This window comes from Oncorhynchus nerka, linkage group LG27 (assembly GCF_034236695.1).
Source record: "Oncorhynchus nerka isolate Pitt River linkage group LG27, Oner_Uvic_2.0, whole genome shotgun sequence".
Taxonomy (NCBI): Eukaryota; Metazoa; Chordata; class Actinopteri; order Salmoniformes; family Salmonidae; genus Oncorhynchus; species Oncorhynchus nerka.
In genome coordinates, this window is record NC_088422.1 from 14,461,212 (window position 1) to 14,481,163 (window position 19,952).

General features: G+C 41.4%; 1 protein-coding gene across 1 annotated transcript in view; it reads right to left on the reverse strand.

The window, feature by feature from the left end:
* Positions 1-243: 243 nt before the first annotated feature.
* LOC115126536 (ras and EF-hand domain-containing protein-like) overlaps positions 244-19,952 on the reverse strand; it is a 38,654-nt gene continuing 18,945 nt past the window's right edge. Inside the window, exons 7-17 of the mRNA XM_065011404.1 lie at positions 15,235-15,303; positions 14,348-14,426; positions 13,721-13,800; positions 12,007-12,340; positions 11,753-11,887; positions 10,670-10,820; positions 10,416-10,497; positions 9,895-10,009; positions 4,645-4,764; positions 2,400-2,476; positions 244-1,860 (exon numbers count right to left, since the gene is read on the reverse strand). Of these exons, the coding sequence (XP_064867476.1) occupies positions 1,755-1,860; positions 2,400-2,476; positions 4,645-4,764; positions 9,895-10,009; positions 10,416-10,497; positions 10,670-10,820; positions 11,753-11,887; positions 12,007-12,340; positions 13,721-13,800; positions 14,348-14,426; positions 15,235-15,303 (1,348 nt within the window). The 3' untranslated portion in view covers positions 244-1,754. The remainder of the gene's footprint in view (positions 1,861-2,399; positions 2,477-4,644; positions 4,765-9,894; positions 10,010-10,415; positions 10,498-10,669; positions 10,821-11,752; positions 11,888-12,006; positions 12,341-13,720; positions 13,801-14,347; positions 14,427-15,234; positions 15,304-19,952) is intronic.

Sequence of the window (19,952 nt, forward strand, 5' to 3'; positions counted from 1 at the left end):
GTACAGACAGTAACTGCCAAGTACACACATATATATATATACACACACACACACACACACACACACACACAATAGCTATCTGTGATACATACAGTTGAAGTCGGAAGTTTACATACACCTTAGCCAAATACATTTAAACTCAGTTTTTCACAATTCCCAGTAAAAATTTCCTGTTTTAGGTCAGTTAGGATCAACACTTTAATTTAAGAATGGGAAATGTCAGAATAATAGTAGAGAGAATGATTTATTTCAGCTTTTATTTATTTCATCACATTCCCAGTGGGTCAGAAGTTTACATACACTTAATTAGTATTTGGTAGCATTGCCTTTAAATTGTGGGTCAAACGTTTCAGGTAGCCTTCCACAAGGTTCCCACAATAAGTTGGGTGAATTTTGGCCCATTCCTCTTGATAGAGCTGGTGTAACTGAGTCAGGTTTGTGGGCCTCATTGGTCACACACGCTTTTTCAGTTCTGCCCACAAATTTTCTGTAGGATTGAGGTCAGGGCTTTGTGATGGCCACTCCAATACCTTGACTTTGTTGTCCTTAAGCCGTTTTTCCACAACTTTGGAAGTATGCTTGGGTCCTTGTCCATTTGGAAGACCCATTTGTAACCAAACTTTAACTTCCTAACTGATGTTTCCAGATGCTTCATTCAAGATAATTCAAGATAAATTTCCACTTAATTTTCCTTCCTCGTGATACCATCTATTTTGTGAAGTGCACCAGTCCCTCCTGCAGCAAAGCACCTCCACAACATGATGCTGCCACCCCCGTGCTTCATGGTTGGGATGGTGTTCTTCGGCTTGCAAGCATCCCCCTTTTTCCTCCAAGCATAATGATGGTCATTATGGCCAAACAGTTCTATTTTTGTTTCATCAGACCAGAGGACATTTCTCCAAAATGTACAATCTTTGCCCCATGTGCAGTTGCAAACCTTAGTCTGGCTTATTTTTTTCTTCTTCTGAGGTCTTGGCTGATTTCTTTTGATTTTCCCATGATGTCAAGCAAAGAGGCACTGAGTTTGAAGGAAGGCCTTGAAATACATCCACAGGTACACCTCCAATTGATGTCAATTGGCCTATCAGAAGCTTCTCAAGCCATGACATAATTTTCTGGAATTTTCCAAGTTGTTTAAAGGCACAGTCAACTTATTGTGATACAGTGAATTATAAGTGAAATAATCTGTAAACAAAGTAGATGTCGTAACCGACTTGCCAAAACTATAGTTTGTTAACAAGGAATTTGTGGAGTGGTTGAAAAACAAGTTAATGACTCCAACCTAAGTGTATGTAAACTTCTGACTTCCAATGTATGACTATTGGGTACACATAGAGGTTTCATAAGACACAATCAACAGCATAGGAGATTAGATTTCACTACTAACCAGGATGTGAATGACATCTGCATATAACACAAGCACCCATGCATTCATGCAAGCGCATAATCATACAAACAGACACACACACACACACACACACACGCTGTCTTTCTTAACAGCTCAATATGAGTTATCCTATAGCATTAAGCAGTACAGTTGATGTTATGTGAGAAAACCAGCTGTATTGTGGTTCTAGTGTTACTGTACAGTACTCAAGTGTTCTGATCAGATTCTCCTGTGTTCTTTTCTTCTGAAGTCCCATTGTTCTCTTGTTCTGCTGTTGGACACAGTGTTCTAGTGTTGTGGTGTTCTGTTGATGCAGTTCCTTAGGTGGTGAGTTTTGGTTACTCTAGTAGCGTTTCTGTTTGGTATCTTATCCTGTGCAGCAGGTGACGGTGGGCATCTTCTTGTTGGGATTTCTATAGAGGTTAGTCACAGACTCCTGGTCCTCAGCCCCATGAACCTGCTTGGTCACCTCTCTGTGTGTGTGTGCGTGTGTGCGTGTGCGCGTGTGCGTGTGTGTGTGAGTGAGTGTGAGAGAGAGAGTGAGAGAGTGAGGAGAGAGGCACACTTCCACTGTATGGGCATTAGTGTAAATATGATGGACGTTAAAGAACACACACTAGAGGGCAGCAAAGCTTTACATTAGTGTAAATATGATGGACGTTAAAGAACACACACTAGAGGGCAGCAAAGCTTTACATTAGTGTAAATATGATGGACGTTAAAGAACACACACTAGAGGGCAGCAAAGCTTTACATTAGTGTAAATATGATGGACGTTAAAGAACACACACTAGAGGGCAGCAAAGCTTTACATTAGTGTAAATATGATGGACGTTAAAGAACACACACTAGAGGGCAGCAAAGCTTTACATGTTGTTCTACATGTTGGTATTATAAGAACAGTTTAGGAAAATATCCTTATCAAACCGTATCCAAAGCAGAACGATCATGGACAGGTAAATATCACTAAGCAGAGAGAGACAACAGACGACTAGGAGCTGGTATATCTTACCTGGCCAGATGCAGCACGGCCTCTATGACATTGGAGCCGTCTTTGGCACTGGTCTCACAGAAGAGGGCGTTATATGTCTGATAGGAAAAAACAACACAACTCTCAATCAGGTCATGGCTAGAAGGGAACCAGCTTTTGTCAGAATTTACTTTTCGTAGCAGGTTTAGGAGAACTTATGCAGCAGATTAGGATAATTCATGTGGCAGGTTAGGATAAGTAGGTTAAGGTTAGGAAAGGGTTAGGGTTGGCTAAAATGCTAAATTATAAAATAATCAATCAACTTTTGACATAAATTTGACAAGAGCTGGATCCCTTCTAGACATGACCTCTCAATCAGGCTGAAGTTTGTATTTATTAAGGATCCCCATTCGTTCCTGCCAAGGCAGCAGCTACTCTTCCTGGAGTCCAGCAACATTAAGGCAGTTATATACAATTACAAATATTACATGACATTACATTTCATAACACTTTTCACAAGAAATGAAGTGTGTTCCCTCAGGCCACTACTCTACTACCACATACCTACAACACATTAAGTGTGTTCCCTAAGGTCACTACTCTACTACCACATACCTACAATACATTAAGTGTGTTCCCTAAGGTCACTACTCTACTACCACATACCTACAAGACATGAAGTGTGTTCCCTAAGGTCACTACTCTACTACCACATACCTACAATACATTAAGTGTGTTCCCTAAGGTCACTACTCTACTACCACATACCTACAATACATTAAGTGTGTTCCCTCAGGCCACTACTCTACTACCACATACCTACAACACATTAAGTGTGTTCCCTAAGGTCACTACTCTACTACCACATACCTACAATACATTAAGTGTGTTCCCTAAGGTCACTACTCTACTACCACATACCTACAATACATTAAGTGTGTTCCCTCAGGCCACTACTCTACTACCACATATCTACAACACATTAAGTGTGTTCCCTCAGGCCACTACTCTACTACCACATACCTACAATACATTAAGTGTGTTCCCTAAGGTCACTACTCTACTACCACATACCTACAATACAAGATCCATGTGTACGTGTGTGTAGAGTGCGTGTGTCTGTGCCTGTGTCTCTTCACAGTTCCTGCTGTTCCATAGGGTGTATTTTTATCTGTTTTTTAAAATCTGATTCTACTGCTTGCGTCAGTTACCTGTAGTCATGGCTCTATGTAGTACTGTGTGCCTCCCATAGTCTGTTGTGGACTTGGGGATTGTGAAGAAACCTCTGGTGGCATGTCTTGTTGGGTATGCATGGGTGTCTGAGCTGTGTGCTAGTAGTTTAATACATAATAAGCGGACCGAGGAGTCTGCCAGACCATGTGACCTGACCAGGCAAAATTCTGGGTCCTAGTTCTAGACTATATTGTAGGGCAGTGGACTCCAACCCCTAGTTACATTTAAATGTTGGTCATTTAGTAGATGATTTTACCCAGAGTGACTTACAGTTTACCCGGAGTGACTTCTAGTTGTACCCTAGAACTGTGTTTTCCAACACCGGTCCTCGGGTACAGCACTCATTTTTGTTGGAGGCCCAAGTTGAATCAGGTGTGTTTGTCCAGGGCTACAATAGAAATGTGTACCATTGGAGGTACTGTTGGGGGTACCGTTGGGGGTACTGTTGGGGGTACTGTTGGGGGTACTGTTGGTGTTACTGCTGGGGGTACCGTTAGGGGTACTGTTGGGGGTACTGTTGGGGGTACCGTTGGGAGTACCGTTGGAGGTACTGTTGGGGGTATCGTTGGCGGTACCGTTGGATGTACCGTTGGAGGTACTGTTGGGGGTACCGTTAGGGGTACCGTTGGAGGTATCGTTGGAGGTACTGTTGGGGGTACCGTTGGCGGTACCGTTGGATGTACCGTTGGGGGTACTGTTGGGGGGTACTGTTGGGGGGTACCGTTGGGGTACTGTTGGGGGTACCGTTGGAGGTACTGTTGGGGGTACCGTTGGAGGTACTGTTGGGGGTACCGTTGGATGTACTGTTTGGGGGTACTGTTGGGGGTACTGTTGGGGGGTACCGTTGGGGGGTATCGTTGGTGTTACTTGAGGACTGGAGTGGGGAAACACAGTTCTAGGGTACAAGTAGAAGCATCTATAAGTCGCTCTGGAGAAAATTATCTTCCAAATGACCAAAATGTAACTAGGATTTGGAGTTTCCTTGACACAAGGAAAATAACTTGGCCCTTATGTTAAGTAAAAGTGCTAAGATGTTGAGGTTGAGCGGTCTCACCATGGCCAGTTTCTCTCCGTAGCTGGTGGAGACACAGGTGATCCCATCCTGCAGAGCCTGCTCTCTCAGGTCACTCTTATTCCCCACCAGCATGATGGGGATGTCGTCCTGGGACACGTCCTGAACAGATATGGACATCAGGTTACAACAACAGTCCCAAATGGCACACCATTCCCTTTATAGTGCACTACTTTGTTTTGATCAAGGTATTTTTTTATTCTTCAGTATTTATAGTGTACTATTTTTTACTAGGGCCCATACGTGTTTTTCCAAGTAGCGTGTATTCATGTAAGATCAATCTGGCTCGTGAAGCTGGAAAAATGCATAATTATGTAAACTTGTGAGATCAGTGTGGCTCGCATGGCTACATACAGTGAGAGTATACCTCACATTAGAAACACCTTCCTAATATTGTGTTGCACCCCCCTCCCTCCCCCTTCTGCCCTCAGAACAGCTTCAATTTGTCGGGGCATGCAGTCTTCAAGGTGTCGAAAGCGTTTCCATAGGGATGCTGGTCTATGTTGACTCCAATGCTTCCCAGTTGTCAAGTTGGCTGGATGTCCTTTGGGTGGTGGACCATTCTTGATACACACGGGAAACTGTTGAGAGTGAAAAATCCAGCAGCATTGCAGTTCTTGACACAAAAACAGAGCGCCTGGCACCTACTGCCATACCCTGCACTTACATATTTTGTCTTACCAATTCACCCTCTGAACAGACACATACACAACCCATATCTCAAAGCTTGTCTCCTCCCATTCATCTACACACTGATTGAAGAGGATTTCATGGAAAGAGCAGGTGTTCTTAATGTTTTGTACACTCAGTGTATAGTGCACAATATGGGGGAATAGTGTGCAATTTTAGATGCATTAAACATGCAACACAGCAACTACACACGTAGCGTTATCAACTGAAATACAGTCAAATGATTCAAGAGCTACAACAATGAAAGGATGTGACTTTCAAGCATTTCAAAACAGACATTTCAAAATGTCTTGACACCACGAACAATCAATCAAACACACGTGTGTACGTACAGTATCAGTCAAAAGTTTGGACACACTTACTCATTCAAGGTGTTGTCACGCCCTGACCTTAGTATTTTTTGTTTTCTTTATTATTTTGGTTAGGTCAGGGTGTGACATGGGTGATGTATGTGTTCTATGGGTGGTCACTAATCTAGGTGTTATGTATGTCTATGGTTGCCTAGATTGGTTCTCAATTAGAGGCAGCTGTTTATCGTTGTCTCTGATTGGGAACCATATTTAAGCAGCCATATTCCTTGGGTATTTCGTGGGTTATTGTCTATGGTTAGTTGCCTGTGTCTGCACTTGTTTCTATATAGCGGTTTGTTGTCTTGTAAGTTTGTTAAGTTTCTTCGTTTCATTAAATAAGAAGATGTATTCTCCCCCATTCAACGAACATGACAGGGGTTTCCTTGATTTTGACTATTTTCTACATTGTAGAATAGTGAAGACATCAAAATTATGAAATAACACATATGGAATCATGTAATAACAAAAAAAGTGTTACACAAATCAAAATATATTTTATATATTCTTCAAAGTAGCCAGTCTTTGCCTTGATTACAGCTTTGCACACTCTTGGCATTCTCTCAACCAGCTTCATGAGGTAGTCACCTGGAATGCATTTCAATTAACAGGTGTGCCTTGTTAATTTGTGGAACTTCTTTCCTTCTTAATGCGTTTCAGCCAATCAGTTGTGTTGTCAGAAAGTAGGGGTGATATACAGAAGATAGCCCTATTTGGTAAAAGATCAAGTCCATATTATGGTAAGAACAGTTGAAATCACAGTCCATCATTACTTAAAGACATGAAGGTCAGTCAAAGCGGGACATTTCGAGAACTTTTAAAGTTTCTTCAAGTTCAGTCGCAAAAACCATCAAGCGCTATGTTGAAACTGTCTCTCATGAGGACTCTCACAGGAAGGGAAGACCCAGAGTTACCTCTGCTGCAGATGATGAGTTCAGTAGAGGTAACTGCACCTCAGATTGAAGCCCAAATAAATGCTGTTCAAGTAACAGACACACCTCAGCATCAACTGTTCAGAGGAGACTGTGTGAATCAGGCCTTCATGGTCAAATTGCTGCAAAGAAACCACTACTAAAGGACACATTGCTCGTATTTCTTGGGCCAAGAAACACGAGCAATGGACATTAGACCAGTGGAAATCTGTCCTTTGGTCTGATTAGTTAAAATGTGAGATTTTTGGTTCCAACCGCAGTGTCTTTGTGAGACGCAGTATAGGAGAACAGATGATCTCCGCATGTGTGGTTCCCACGGTGAAGCATGGAGGAGGAGGTGTGATGGTGCTTTACTGGTGACACTGTCTGTGATTTATTTAGAATTCAAGGCACACTTAACCAGGATGGCTACCACTGCATTCTGCAGCGATACGCCATCCCATCTGGTTTGCGCTTAACCTGTTTGGGCTAGGGGGCAGCATTTTCACGTTCGGATGAAAAGCGTGCGCAGAGTAAATTTCCTGCTACTCAGTCCCAGAAGCTAAGATATTCATATTATTAGTATATTTGGATAGAAAAAACTCTGAAGTTTCTAAAACTGTTTGAATGATGTCTGTGAGTATAACAGAACTCATATGGCAGGCAAAAACCAGAGAAAAAAATCCAACCAGGATGTGGGAAATCTGAGGTTTGTAGTTTTTCAAGTCATTGCCTATCGAATATAGTGTCTATGGGGTCATATTGCACTTCCTACGGCTTCCACTAGATGTCAACAGTCTTTAGAACCTTGTTTGATGCTTCTACTGTGAAGAATGAGGGAAGGAAAGCTCTTCGAGTCAGGTGTCTGCCAGAGTGGCATGAGCTGACCACGCGCCCTCACGTGAGAGTGACCTGCGTTCCACTGCAATTCTACAGACAAAGGAATTTTGTTGAAACATTATTGAAGATTTATGTTAAAAACAATTCTATACTTCGTTTGACATGTTTCTACGGACTGTAACGGAACTTTTTGACTTTTCGTCTGGACCTAGTGATCGCGCGTCATGGATTTGTGAACTCAAGGCACGAACAACAAGGAGGTATTTGGACATAAATTATGGACTTTATCGAACTAAATAAACATTTATTGTGGACCTGGGATTCCTGGGAGTGCATTCTGATGAAGATAAGTGAATATTTATAATGCTATTTCTGACTTCTGTTGACACCACAACATGGCGGGTATCTGTTTTGCTTCTTTTGGTCAATGAGCACTGTACTCAGATTATTGCATGGTTAGATTTTTCCGTAAAGCTTTTTTGAAATCTGACAGTGGTTGCATTAAGGAGAAGTATATCTATAATTCTGTGCATAATACTTGTATCTTTTATCAAAGTTTATTTCTGTAAATTGATGTGGCTCTGTGTAAATTCACGGGATGTTTTGGAGGCAAAGCCAAATGTAAACTGAGGTTTTTGGATATAAATATGAACTTGATCGAACAAAACATACATGTATTGTGTAACATGTTGTCCCGGAAGTGTCATCTGATGAAGATCATCAAAGGTTAGTGATTCATTTTATCTCTATTTCTGCTTTTTGTGACTCTCCTCTTTGGTTGGAAAATGGCTGTATGCTTTCTGTGATTACGTGCTGACCTAACAATATGTTGTGCTTTTGCCAAAAAGCATTTTTGAAATCGGACACTGTGGTTGGATTAACGAGAAGTTTATCTTTAAAACGGTGTCTAATAATTGTATGTTTGGGAAATTTGAATTATGAGATTTCTGTTGTTTGAATTTGGTGCCCTGCAATTTCACTGGCTGTTGGCGAGGGGTTCTGCTAGCGGAACCCCGTTCCCAGACAGGTTAATGACCCAGCACACCTCCAGACTGTGTAAGGGCTATTTGACCAAGAAGGAGAGTGATGGAGTGCTGCATCAGATGACCTGGCCTCCACAATCCCCTGACCTCAACCCAATTGAGATAGTTTGGGATGAGTTGGACCACAGAGAGAAGGCAAAGCAGCCAACATGTGCTCAGCATATGTGGGAACTCCTTCAAGACTGTTGGAAAAGCATTCCAGGTGTAGCTGGTTGAGAGAATTTCAAGAGTGTGCAAAGCTATCATCTAGGCAAAGGGTGGCTACTTTGAAGAATCTAAAATATAACATATTTGGATTTGTTTAACACTTTTACTACATGATTCCATGTGTTATTTCATAGTTTTGATGTCTTTACTATTATTCTACAATGTAGAAAATAGTACAAATAAAGAAAAACTCTTGAATGAGTACTGTAGGTGTGTCCAAACTTTTTACTGGTACTGTATGTGTATTTAAATGCACACTACTCAGTCACTCAAGCAATGCAACACAAATTCACATGCAGTACCGTATGTAGCGTACATCTATTTTAGCAAAGTGAAAGTCAACAAGAATCAAACACACACATGCAACACAAAGCACTTACATGTAGACTGCACATAAAATAGAGTGAAAAACAGAGTGAGAACACAATTTTCCAACACTGGGGTCAAATACTGTACTTGTCACCCATCAAATGACACTGGACAACTTGTGCATAGGGACTTCAGCAGGCTTCATCTATTGCATATTGTTGTGATGACAAAACCTCAAATTCTTATTTATCAAAGCCCCAACCATTCCAAAGTCACCACATTAAATGTATTGAATGTTTTGTGTTATCTAGTGTTATGGAAGATACTGATGTATTCACTACAAGATGGCTGCCGTGGCATCACCCAACTGGTGCTACACATTGGTGGTGGATGGCGTGAGTTTTAACCTTACTATGTGAAGAGCTTTGAGCACCTGGGAAAGCGGCATATAAATCCATTAAGTTATTATATAAATCCAATCAATTATTATACAAATCCAATCAGTTATTATATAAATGCAATCAGTTATTATATAAATCCAATCAGATATGATATACATCCAATCAGATATTATATACATCCAATCAGTTACTATATAAATCCAATCAGTTATTATATAAATGCAATCAGTTATTATATACATCCAATCAGATATTATATACATCCAATCAGATATTATATACATCCAATCAGATATTATATACATCCAATCAGTTACTATATAAATCCAATCAGTTATTATATACATCCAATCAGTTGTTATATAAATGCAATCAGTTATAAATCAAATCAAATTTTATTTGTCACATACACATGGTTAGCAGATGTTAATGCGAGTGTAGCGAAATGCTTATATATATATATAAATCAATCAAATATTACTACCTCGATCATGTCCACCCACTCTCGGACGTTGAGGAAGCTCTTTTCACAGGTGACATCATACAGCAGGAGGACGCCATCGGCTCGTCTGAAGTAGGACTTAGCAATGCTGCGGAACCTGGGACACACACAGGGTTAAAGGTCAACACAGGACCACTCCAAACATAGGCTGAAATAGAGTAATTGTGGGGATTCGCCATACTGGAAAAACATTATTGCAATATTTAAAAAACAAAGATGCAGATAGGATGTACACAGCAAATGGTCCAGTGTTAAATATCAACACTGAAAGTGTGTCTGTAGACCCTTAGGATCACACTTGATGAAGTCCATAGGACCAAAAATGGACGGATGCAACAACCATGTCTCTAACAAATACAGTTATGGTTGGTAACTACAATTTATATTAGAATTTAGAATTGACGCTAAGCAGTGTGCTAATTTAACACTATTGCAGTGTGTTTATGGGTCCACAGACTCCACAGTGTTGATTTAACACGCTGTGTTATTTTTTTAACACACACCTCTCCTGGCCTGCTGTGTCCCATAGCTGTAGTAGGGTAGGCTCTCCATCCACTACCAGACTCTTCATCTGAAAGTCCACCCCTGAGGACAAACACAAGAGAGTGTTCAAACACACTATTCCAAAGACCACCCCACTGCTAAACATATCTCCTATAGCTGACCCAGGCAGCTAGCCATGAATACAACCCCACCACTGTGGAATACAGCCAGGTCAGTGTTGACTATGTACGCAGGTGAGAGCTAACACACCCACCCAGGGTGGCGCTGGTGTTTCCTCGAAACTCGTTCTTGCAGAGGCGGAGCAGGAAGCTGGACTTGCCCACTGCCGCGTCACCTGCCAACACCACCCGATAGGCCTTCTCTGATGTCATATATCCCAGGTCAGCTGACTCCTTCTCCTTTGCCTGTACGCACACACACACACACACACAGAGAGAGAGAGAGAATTAAAGGCACACCTTGACTCAGTCATGCATAGTCAACATAGTCAGCAGTTTTTCCTGAACTAAGTCAAACATTTACACTCAAGTGTTTTCTACCAAGTCTCACTGTTAATCTCCATACTAGTGTTTTCTACCACGTCTCACTGTTAATCTCCATACTAGTGTTTTCTACCACGTCTCACTGTTAATCTCCATACTAGTGTTTTCTACCACGTCTCACTGTTAATCTCCATACTAGTGTTTTCTACCATAAAGGGTCTGTTTGGGTGTCATCAAAGGTACCAAAAGTTTGAGCTCTCCTTTCCTTCCTTTTCCTCTCCCCTCTTCTCCTTCCCCCCCTTTTCTCCTCTCCTCTCCTTTTCTTTCCTCGCTTCTCCTCTCCCCCCTTTTCTCCTCTCCTATCCTTTTCTTTCCTCGCTTCTCCTCTCCCCCTTTTCTCCTCTCCTCTCCTTTTCTTTCCTCGCTTCTCCTCTCCCCCCTTTTCTCCTGTCCTCTCCTCTCCTTCTCTCCTCTCCATTCCTCTCTTCTCCTCTCCTCTCCTCTCCCCTCCTCTCCCCCTTTTCTCCTCTCCCTTTTCTTTCCTCTCTTCTCCTCTCTCCCCCTTTTCTCCTCTCCTCTCCTTTTCATTCCTCTCTTCTCCTCTCCTCTCCTTTTCTTTCCTCTCTTCTCCTCTCCCCCCTTTTCTCCTCTCCTCTCCTTTTCATTCCTCTCTTCTCCTCTCCTTTTCTTTCCTCTCTTCTCCTCTCCCCCCTTTTCTCCTCTCCTCTCCTTTACCCCCTTTTCTCCTCTCCTTTTCTCCTCTCCTCTCCTTTACCCCCTTTTCTCCTCTCCTTTTCTTTCCTCTACTCTCCTCTCCTCCCTCTCTCCCTACATGCCTTCCCTCTGTCCTGTACCTCATTGGTGATGGCGGACAGGGCTTTGCGTGTGGACGCTCCCGAGCTGTTCCGGCTGACTGGTTCCAAGGGTTTCCAGTCCAGGACAGAACCATTGTCTGAGCCGAACACCATCTTGTTCCGCACCTCTGCAATCTGACACATCAACACTAGAGCATTAACGTCAGTACACAATGACAGTTATCACTCACAATATGTGTGCTTAGTATAAGTAGATGAACTGTGTATAATGTCTGTGTGTGTGTATGGCTTACGTCGTTGTCAAAGTTGTCTTCCGCCAGGCCATCTGTGATCCTGGCCACCCTCTGTCCCTCCTCCTCCTCATCCTCGTGCCCTTTGACCTCCTGCTCAGAGTCATATCCGTAGTTGGAGCCGCGCAGCGTGGACATGCCGCTGTCTAGGCAGCTCTCGGGCAGGCTGTCCACCTCGTAGCTATGTCTGCGCTGCATGCCTGGGTCGCACAGAGCCAGAGCTATGGTGTCCAGACCAGGCCTCCGACACCCCAGGGAGCCCTTACCACCACCCCCAAACAGGCCTCCCAGTGGGTCCTCGTCCTCATCAACATCCTCCACACCCGCCTGGTAGAACCTGGGGCAGGACGGACACAACATCCACACAGTCTTGCTAGAAACTTAAACCTTTCCTTTCTACTGCTAAGCTAGCTCCAACAACCATGCTATAACAGTTTTTATTTTATTTGATTTAACTAGGCAAGTCAGTTAAGAACAAATGCTTATTTACAATGACGGCCAACCCCGACCAAACCCTAACCCGGACGATGCTGGGCCAATTGTGCGCCGCCCTATGGGACTCCCAATCACGGCCGGTTGTGATACAGCCTGGAATCGAACCAGGGTCTGTAGTGACACCTCTAGCACTAAGATGCAATGACTCAGACCTCTGCGCCACTCGGGAGGCCAAACATTGACTGCGCAGGTCTGTCCTCCATGGACGGTTATGAGCACACTCTACAATGCAAACAGTTCAGTGCAAATTTTCCACCGGAGAATAATTTGGAATATACTTGAGTTTGAACATACACACATTTGTATTTGATATTTTATTAGGATCCCCATTAGCTGTTGCAAAAGCAGAAGCTTCTCTTCCTGGGGTCCACACAAAACATGATACAGAATGACATAATACATAACATCAATAGACAAGAACAGCTCAAGGACAGAACTACATATCAACGTAGCCTACATATCAATGCATACACACAAACTATCTAGGTCAAATAGGGGAGAGGTGTTGTGCCGCGAGGTGTTGCTTTATCTGTTTTTTGAAACCAGGTTTGCTGTTTATTTGAGCAATATGAAATGGAAAGAAGTTCCATGCAATAAGGGCTTTATATAATACTGTACGTTTTCTTGAATTTGTTCTGGATTTGGGGACTGTGAAAAGACCCATGGTGGGATAAGTGTGTGTGTCAGAGCTGTGTGTATGTTGACTATGCAAAGAATTTGGGATTTTCAACACATTAATGTTTCTTATAAAAAGAACAAGTGATGCAGACAGTCTCTCCTCAACTCTTAACCAAGAGAGACTGACTGCATAGTATTTATATCAGCCCTCTGATTACAATGAAGAACAAGACGTGCTGCTCTGTTCCGGGCCAGATGCAGCTTAACTAGGTCTTTCCTTGCAGCACTCGACCACACGACTGGACAACAATCAAGATAAGATAAAACTAGAGCCTGCAGGACTTGCTTTGTGGAGTGTGGTGTCAACAAAGCAGAGCATCTCTTTATTAAGGACAGACCTCCCCATCTTTACAACCATTGAATCTATATGTTTTGACCATGACAGTTTACAATACAAGGTAACGCCAAGTAATTTAGTCTCCTCAACTTGTTCAACAGCCTCACCATTCATAACCAGATTCAGCTGAGGTCTAGAACTTAGGGAATGTGGATGTGCAGTGTGGACCTACACAAACACGCCAGGTTGTTGCTGGTCCTGTCTTACCTGTCCAAGTATGGGGATGAGTAACAGTTGCTCCTGCTCCTCCTGCTAATGATGCTGGCTGGGGAAGCACTGCTATCACGCTGAAACACAACATCATTGTCACAACTGTCTGGTTCACTGTGTGTGTGTGTGTGTGTGTGTGTGTGTGTGTGTGTGTGTGTGTGTGTGTGTGTGTGTGTGTGCATGCGTGCCTGTGTGTGAGTGCATGTATGCATGTGTGCATGCATGTGTGCGCGTGTGTGCATATGTGTGTGTGTATATGTGTGTGTGTGCACTGAACCCTCTGTGTTAGTGCAGGAATGACCGTTAGATGAGAGTGTGTGAAGCTGAGTTCTGAGGTTATGAGGAAAGTGAGTCAGGCGTCAAGACTGAAATATAATGTTGATATCGTTGCCTCTCATACAGGGTTCAAATGATTCATCCAACAGACAAGCCCTCAGGACGAGCATTGAGAGATTCAACCCGACGTTCAGATCAGAGAGATGATGGGTAGAGGAGGACAGAAGGAGTGTGAGATGATGGGGGGACAGATTGAAAGAGAGGGATAAAGATGAGAGGCAGGGAGAGCGCGAGGGAGAGAGAGCGTGCTGGTGTTGTTACTGTGGTGATGCAAGTGTATAATCTCACCTTGTTGCTTTTGCTGAGGCTGTTCTCAAGGGACCTGAGCAGCCCATCATTACTGTCATTAAGCTTCCTGTTGGCTGCCCTATAGAGGGGGAGAAAAAGAGGGAGAGTGAGAGAGGAGGAAGAGAAAGAGGAGAGAGAGAGTGGAGGGAGAGAAAGAGGAGAGAGAGAGTGGAGGGAGAGAAAGAGGAGGGAGAGAAAGAGGAGAGAGAGAGAGGAGGGAGAGAAGCAGAGCAGAGAGAGAGTAGAGGGAGAGAAACAGAGGAGAGAGAGGAGGGAGAGAAATAGGAGAGAGGAGGGAGAGAAAGAGGAGAGAGAGAGGAGGAAGTGAAACAGAGCAGAGAGAGTAGAGGGAGAGAAACAAAGGAGAGAGGAAGAAGAGAGAAACAGAAGAGAGAAAGAGAGGAGGGAGAGAAACAAAGGACAGCGAGAGAGGATGAGAGAAAAAGAGGGAGAGAAACAGAGAGAGAGACAGAAGAGAGAAAAGGAGGGAGAGGGAGGGGGAGAGAGAGAGGAGGGGAAAAACAGGGGAGAGAAACAGAGGAGAAAGAGGAGAGGGATAAACAGGAGAAAGAGGAGGGATGGAATAGGATTAGAATGGGAATGGGGTGATCAAAAGTACCATTGACATGTTGGCTAATAAAAACAGAAACTTTTCAATACTTTTTGAAAATAAGGTTCGTAGTCTTGAAGTGTTCCTGTTTGTGTGTCAGAGGAGCACTATCAGTGTTCCTGTTTGTGTGTCAGAGGAGCACTATTAGTGTTCCTGTTTGCGTGCCAGGCGAGCACTGTGATTGGTCAGTGTTCCTGATTTTGTGTCAAGTGAGCACTGTGATTGGTCAGTGTTCCTGTTTGTGTGTCAGGCGAGCACTGTGATTGGTCAGACTTACTGTAGGATCTCTATCTGTCGCTCCAGGTTATCCCTCTCATCAGAGAACTCTCTCATCATCGCCTCGTATCTGCACATACATAGTTACTCACAACTTACACATATGCTCTCATAACTGGTATTACATACACTGTTATAACACTACATAAACACTCAAAGCACATACAGAAACTCTCCTAACACCTACAGTACTACAGAAACTCTCATAACACCTACAGTACTACAGAAACTCTCATAACACATACTACAGAAACTCTCCTAACACATACTACATGAACTCTCCTAACACCTACAGTACTACAGAAACTCTCCTAAAACCTACAGTACTACATAAACTCTCATACTACATAAACTCTCATAACACATACAGTACTACAGACACTCTCATAACACCTACAGTACTACAGAAATTCTCATAACACATACTACATAAACTCTCCTAACACCTACATTACTACATCAACTCTCATAACACATACAGTACTACAGAAACTCTCATAACACCTACAGTACTACATAAACTCTCATAACACATACAGTACTACAGAAACTCTCCTAACACCTACAGTACTACAGAAACTCTCATAACACATACAGTACTACAGAAACTCTCATAACACATACAGTACTACAGAAACTATCATAACACATACAGTACTACAGAAACTCTCATAACACTTACAGTACTACAGAAACTCTCATAACACCTACAGTACTACGTAAACTCTCATAACACATACAGTATTACAGAAACTCTCCTAACACCTACAGTACTACAGAAACTCTCCTAAAACCTACAGTAACTCTACTAACACATACTACATAAACTATCATACTACATAAACTCTCATAACACATACAGTACTACAGAAACTCTCCTAACACCTACAGTACTACAGAAACTCTCATAACACATACTACAGAAACTCTCCTAACACATACTACAGAAACTCTCCTAACACATACTACATAAACTCTCCTAACACCTACAGTACTACAGAAACTCTCCTAAAACCTACAGTACTACATAAACTCTCATAACACATACAGTACTACAGAAACTCTCCTAACACCTACAGTACTACAGAAACTCTCATAACACATACTACAGAAACTCTCCTAACACATACTACAGAAACTCTCCTAACACATACTACATAAACTCTCCTAACACCTACAGTACTACAGAAACTCTCCTAAAACCTACAGTACTACATAAACTCTCATACTACATAAACTCTCCTAACACATACAGTACTACAGAAACTCTCCTAAAACCTACAGTACTACATAAACTCTCATACTACATAAACTCTCATAACACCTACAGTACTACATGAACTCTCATAACACATACAGTACTACAGAAACTCTCCTAACACCTACAGTACTACAGAAACTCTCCTAAAACCTACAGTACTACATAAACTCTGATACTACATAAACTCTCATAACACATACAGTACTACAGAAACTCTCCTAACACCTACAGTACTACAGAAACTCTCCTAAAACCTACAGGACTACAGAAACTCTACTAAAACATACTACATAAACTCTCATACTACATAAACTCTCATAACACATACAGTACTACAGAAACTCTCCTAACACCTACAGTACTACAGAAACTCTCATAGCACCTACAGTACTACAGAAACTCTCATAACACATACTACATAAACTCTCCTAACACCTACAGTACTACAGAAACTCTCATAACACATACAGTACTACAGAAACTCTCATAACACCTACAGTACTACAGAAACTCTCATAACACATACAGTACTACAGAAACTCTCATAACACATACTACATAAACTCTCCTAACACCTACAGTACTACAGAAACTCTCCTAAAACCTACAGTACTACATAAACTCTGATACTACATAAACTCTCCTAACACCTACAGTACTACAGAAACTATCCTAACACCTACAGTACTACATAAACTCTCATAACACCTACAGTACTACATAAACTCTCCTAACACCTACAGTACTACAGAAACTCTCCTAACACCTACAGTACTACAGAAACTCTCATAACACATACTACAGAAACTCTCCTAACACATACTACATGAACTCTCATAACACCTACAGTACTACATAAACTCTCCTAACACCTACAGTACTACAGAAACTCTCCTAAAACCTACAGTACTACATAAACTCTCATACTACATAAACTCTCATAACACATACAGTACTACAGAAACTCTCATAGCACATACAGTACTACAGAAACTCTCATAACACATACAGTACTACAGAAACTCTCATAACACATACAATACTACAGAAACTCTCATAACACATAGAGTACTACATAAACTCTCATACATACAGTACTACAGAAACTCTCATAACACCTACAGTACTACATAAACTCTCATAACACATACAGTACTACAGAAACTCTCATAACACCTACAGTACTACATAAACTCTCATAACACATACAGTACTACAGAAACTCTCATAACACCTACAGTACTACAGAAACTCTACTAAAACATACTACATAAACTCTCATACTACATAAACTCTCATAACACATACAGTACTACAGAAACTCTCCTAACACCTACAGTACTACAGAAACTCTCCTAAAACCTACAGTACTACATAAACTCTGATACTACATAAACTCTCATAACACATACAGTACTACAGAAACTCTCATAACACCTACAGTACTACAGAAACTCTCATAACACCTACAGTACTACAGAAACTCTCATAGCACCTACAGTACTACAGAAACTCTCATAACACATACTACATAAACTCTCCTAACACCTACAGTACTACAGAAACTCTCCTAAAACCTACAGTACTACATAAACTCTGATACTACATAAACTCTCCTAACACCTACAGTACTACAGAAACTCTCCTAACACCTACAGTACTACAGAAACTCTCATAACACCTACAGTACTACATAAACTCTCCTAACACCTACAGTACTACATAAACTCTCCTAACACCTACAGTACTACAGAAACTCTCCTAACACCTACAGTACTACATAAACTCTCCTAACACCTACAGTACTACAGAAACTCTCCTAACACCTACAGTACTACAGAAACTCTCCTAACACCTACAGTACTACAGAAACTCTCATAACACATACTACATGAACTCTCCTAACACCTACAGTACTACAGAAACTCTCCTAAAACCTACAGTACTACATAAACTCTCATACTACATAAACTCTCATAACACATACAGTACTACAGAAACTCTCATAGCACATACAGTACTACAGAAACTCTCACAACACATACAGTACTACATAAACTCTCATAACACATACAGTACTACATAAACTCTCATACATACAGTGCTACAGAAACTCTCATAACACATACAGTACTACAGAAACTCTCATAACACATAGAGTACTACATAAACTCTCATACATACAGTACTACAGAAACTCTCATAACACCTACAGTACTACAGAAACTCTCATAACACATACAGTACTACAGAAACTCTCATAACACCTACAGTACTACATAAACTCTCATAACACATACAGTACTACAGAAACTCTCATAACACCTACAGTACTACATCAACTCTCATAACACATACAGTACTACAGAAACTCTCATAACACCTACAGTACTACGTAAACTCTCATAACACATACAGTACTACAGAAACTCTCCTAACACCTACAGTACTACAGAAACTCTCATAACACATACTACAGAAACTCTCCTAACACATACTACATAAACTCTCCTAACACCTACAGTACTACAGAAACTCTCCTAAAACCTACAGTAACTCTACTAACACATACTACATAAACTCTCATACTACATAAACTCTCATAACACATACAGTACTACAGAAACTCTCCTAACACCTACAGTACTACAGAAACTCTCATAACACATACTACATAAACTCTCATAACACATACTACATAAACTCTCCTAACACATACAGTACTACAGAAACTCTCCTAAAACCTACAGTACTACATAAACTCTCATACTACATAAACTCTCATAACACATGCAGTACTACAGAAACTCTCATAGCACCTACAGTACTACAGAAACTCTCATAACACATACAGTACTACAGAAACTCTCATAACACCTACAGTACTATAGAAACTCTCATAGCACCTACAGTACTACAGAAACTCTCATAACACATACAGTACTACAGAAACTATCATAACACCTACAGTACTACAGAAACTCTCCTAACACATACTACATAAACTCTCCTAACACCTACAGTACTACAGAAACTCTCCTAAAACCTACAGTACTACAGAAACTCTCCTAACACCTACAGTACTACAGAAACTCTCATAGCACATACAGTACTACAGAAACTCTCATAGCACCTACAGTACTACAGAAACTCTCATAACACATACAGTACTACAGAAACTCTCATAACATTTACATTTACATTTAAGTCATTTAGCAGACGCTCTTATCCAGAGCGACTTACAAATTGGTGCTTTCACCTTATGACATCACATACAGTACTACAGAAACTCTCATAACACATACAGTACTACAGAAACTCTCATAACACCTACAGTACTACAGAAACTCTCATAACACATACAGTACTACAGAAATTCTCATAACACATACAGTACTACAGAAACTCTCATAACACATACAGTACTACATAAACTCTCATAACACCTACAGTACTAC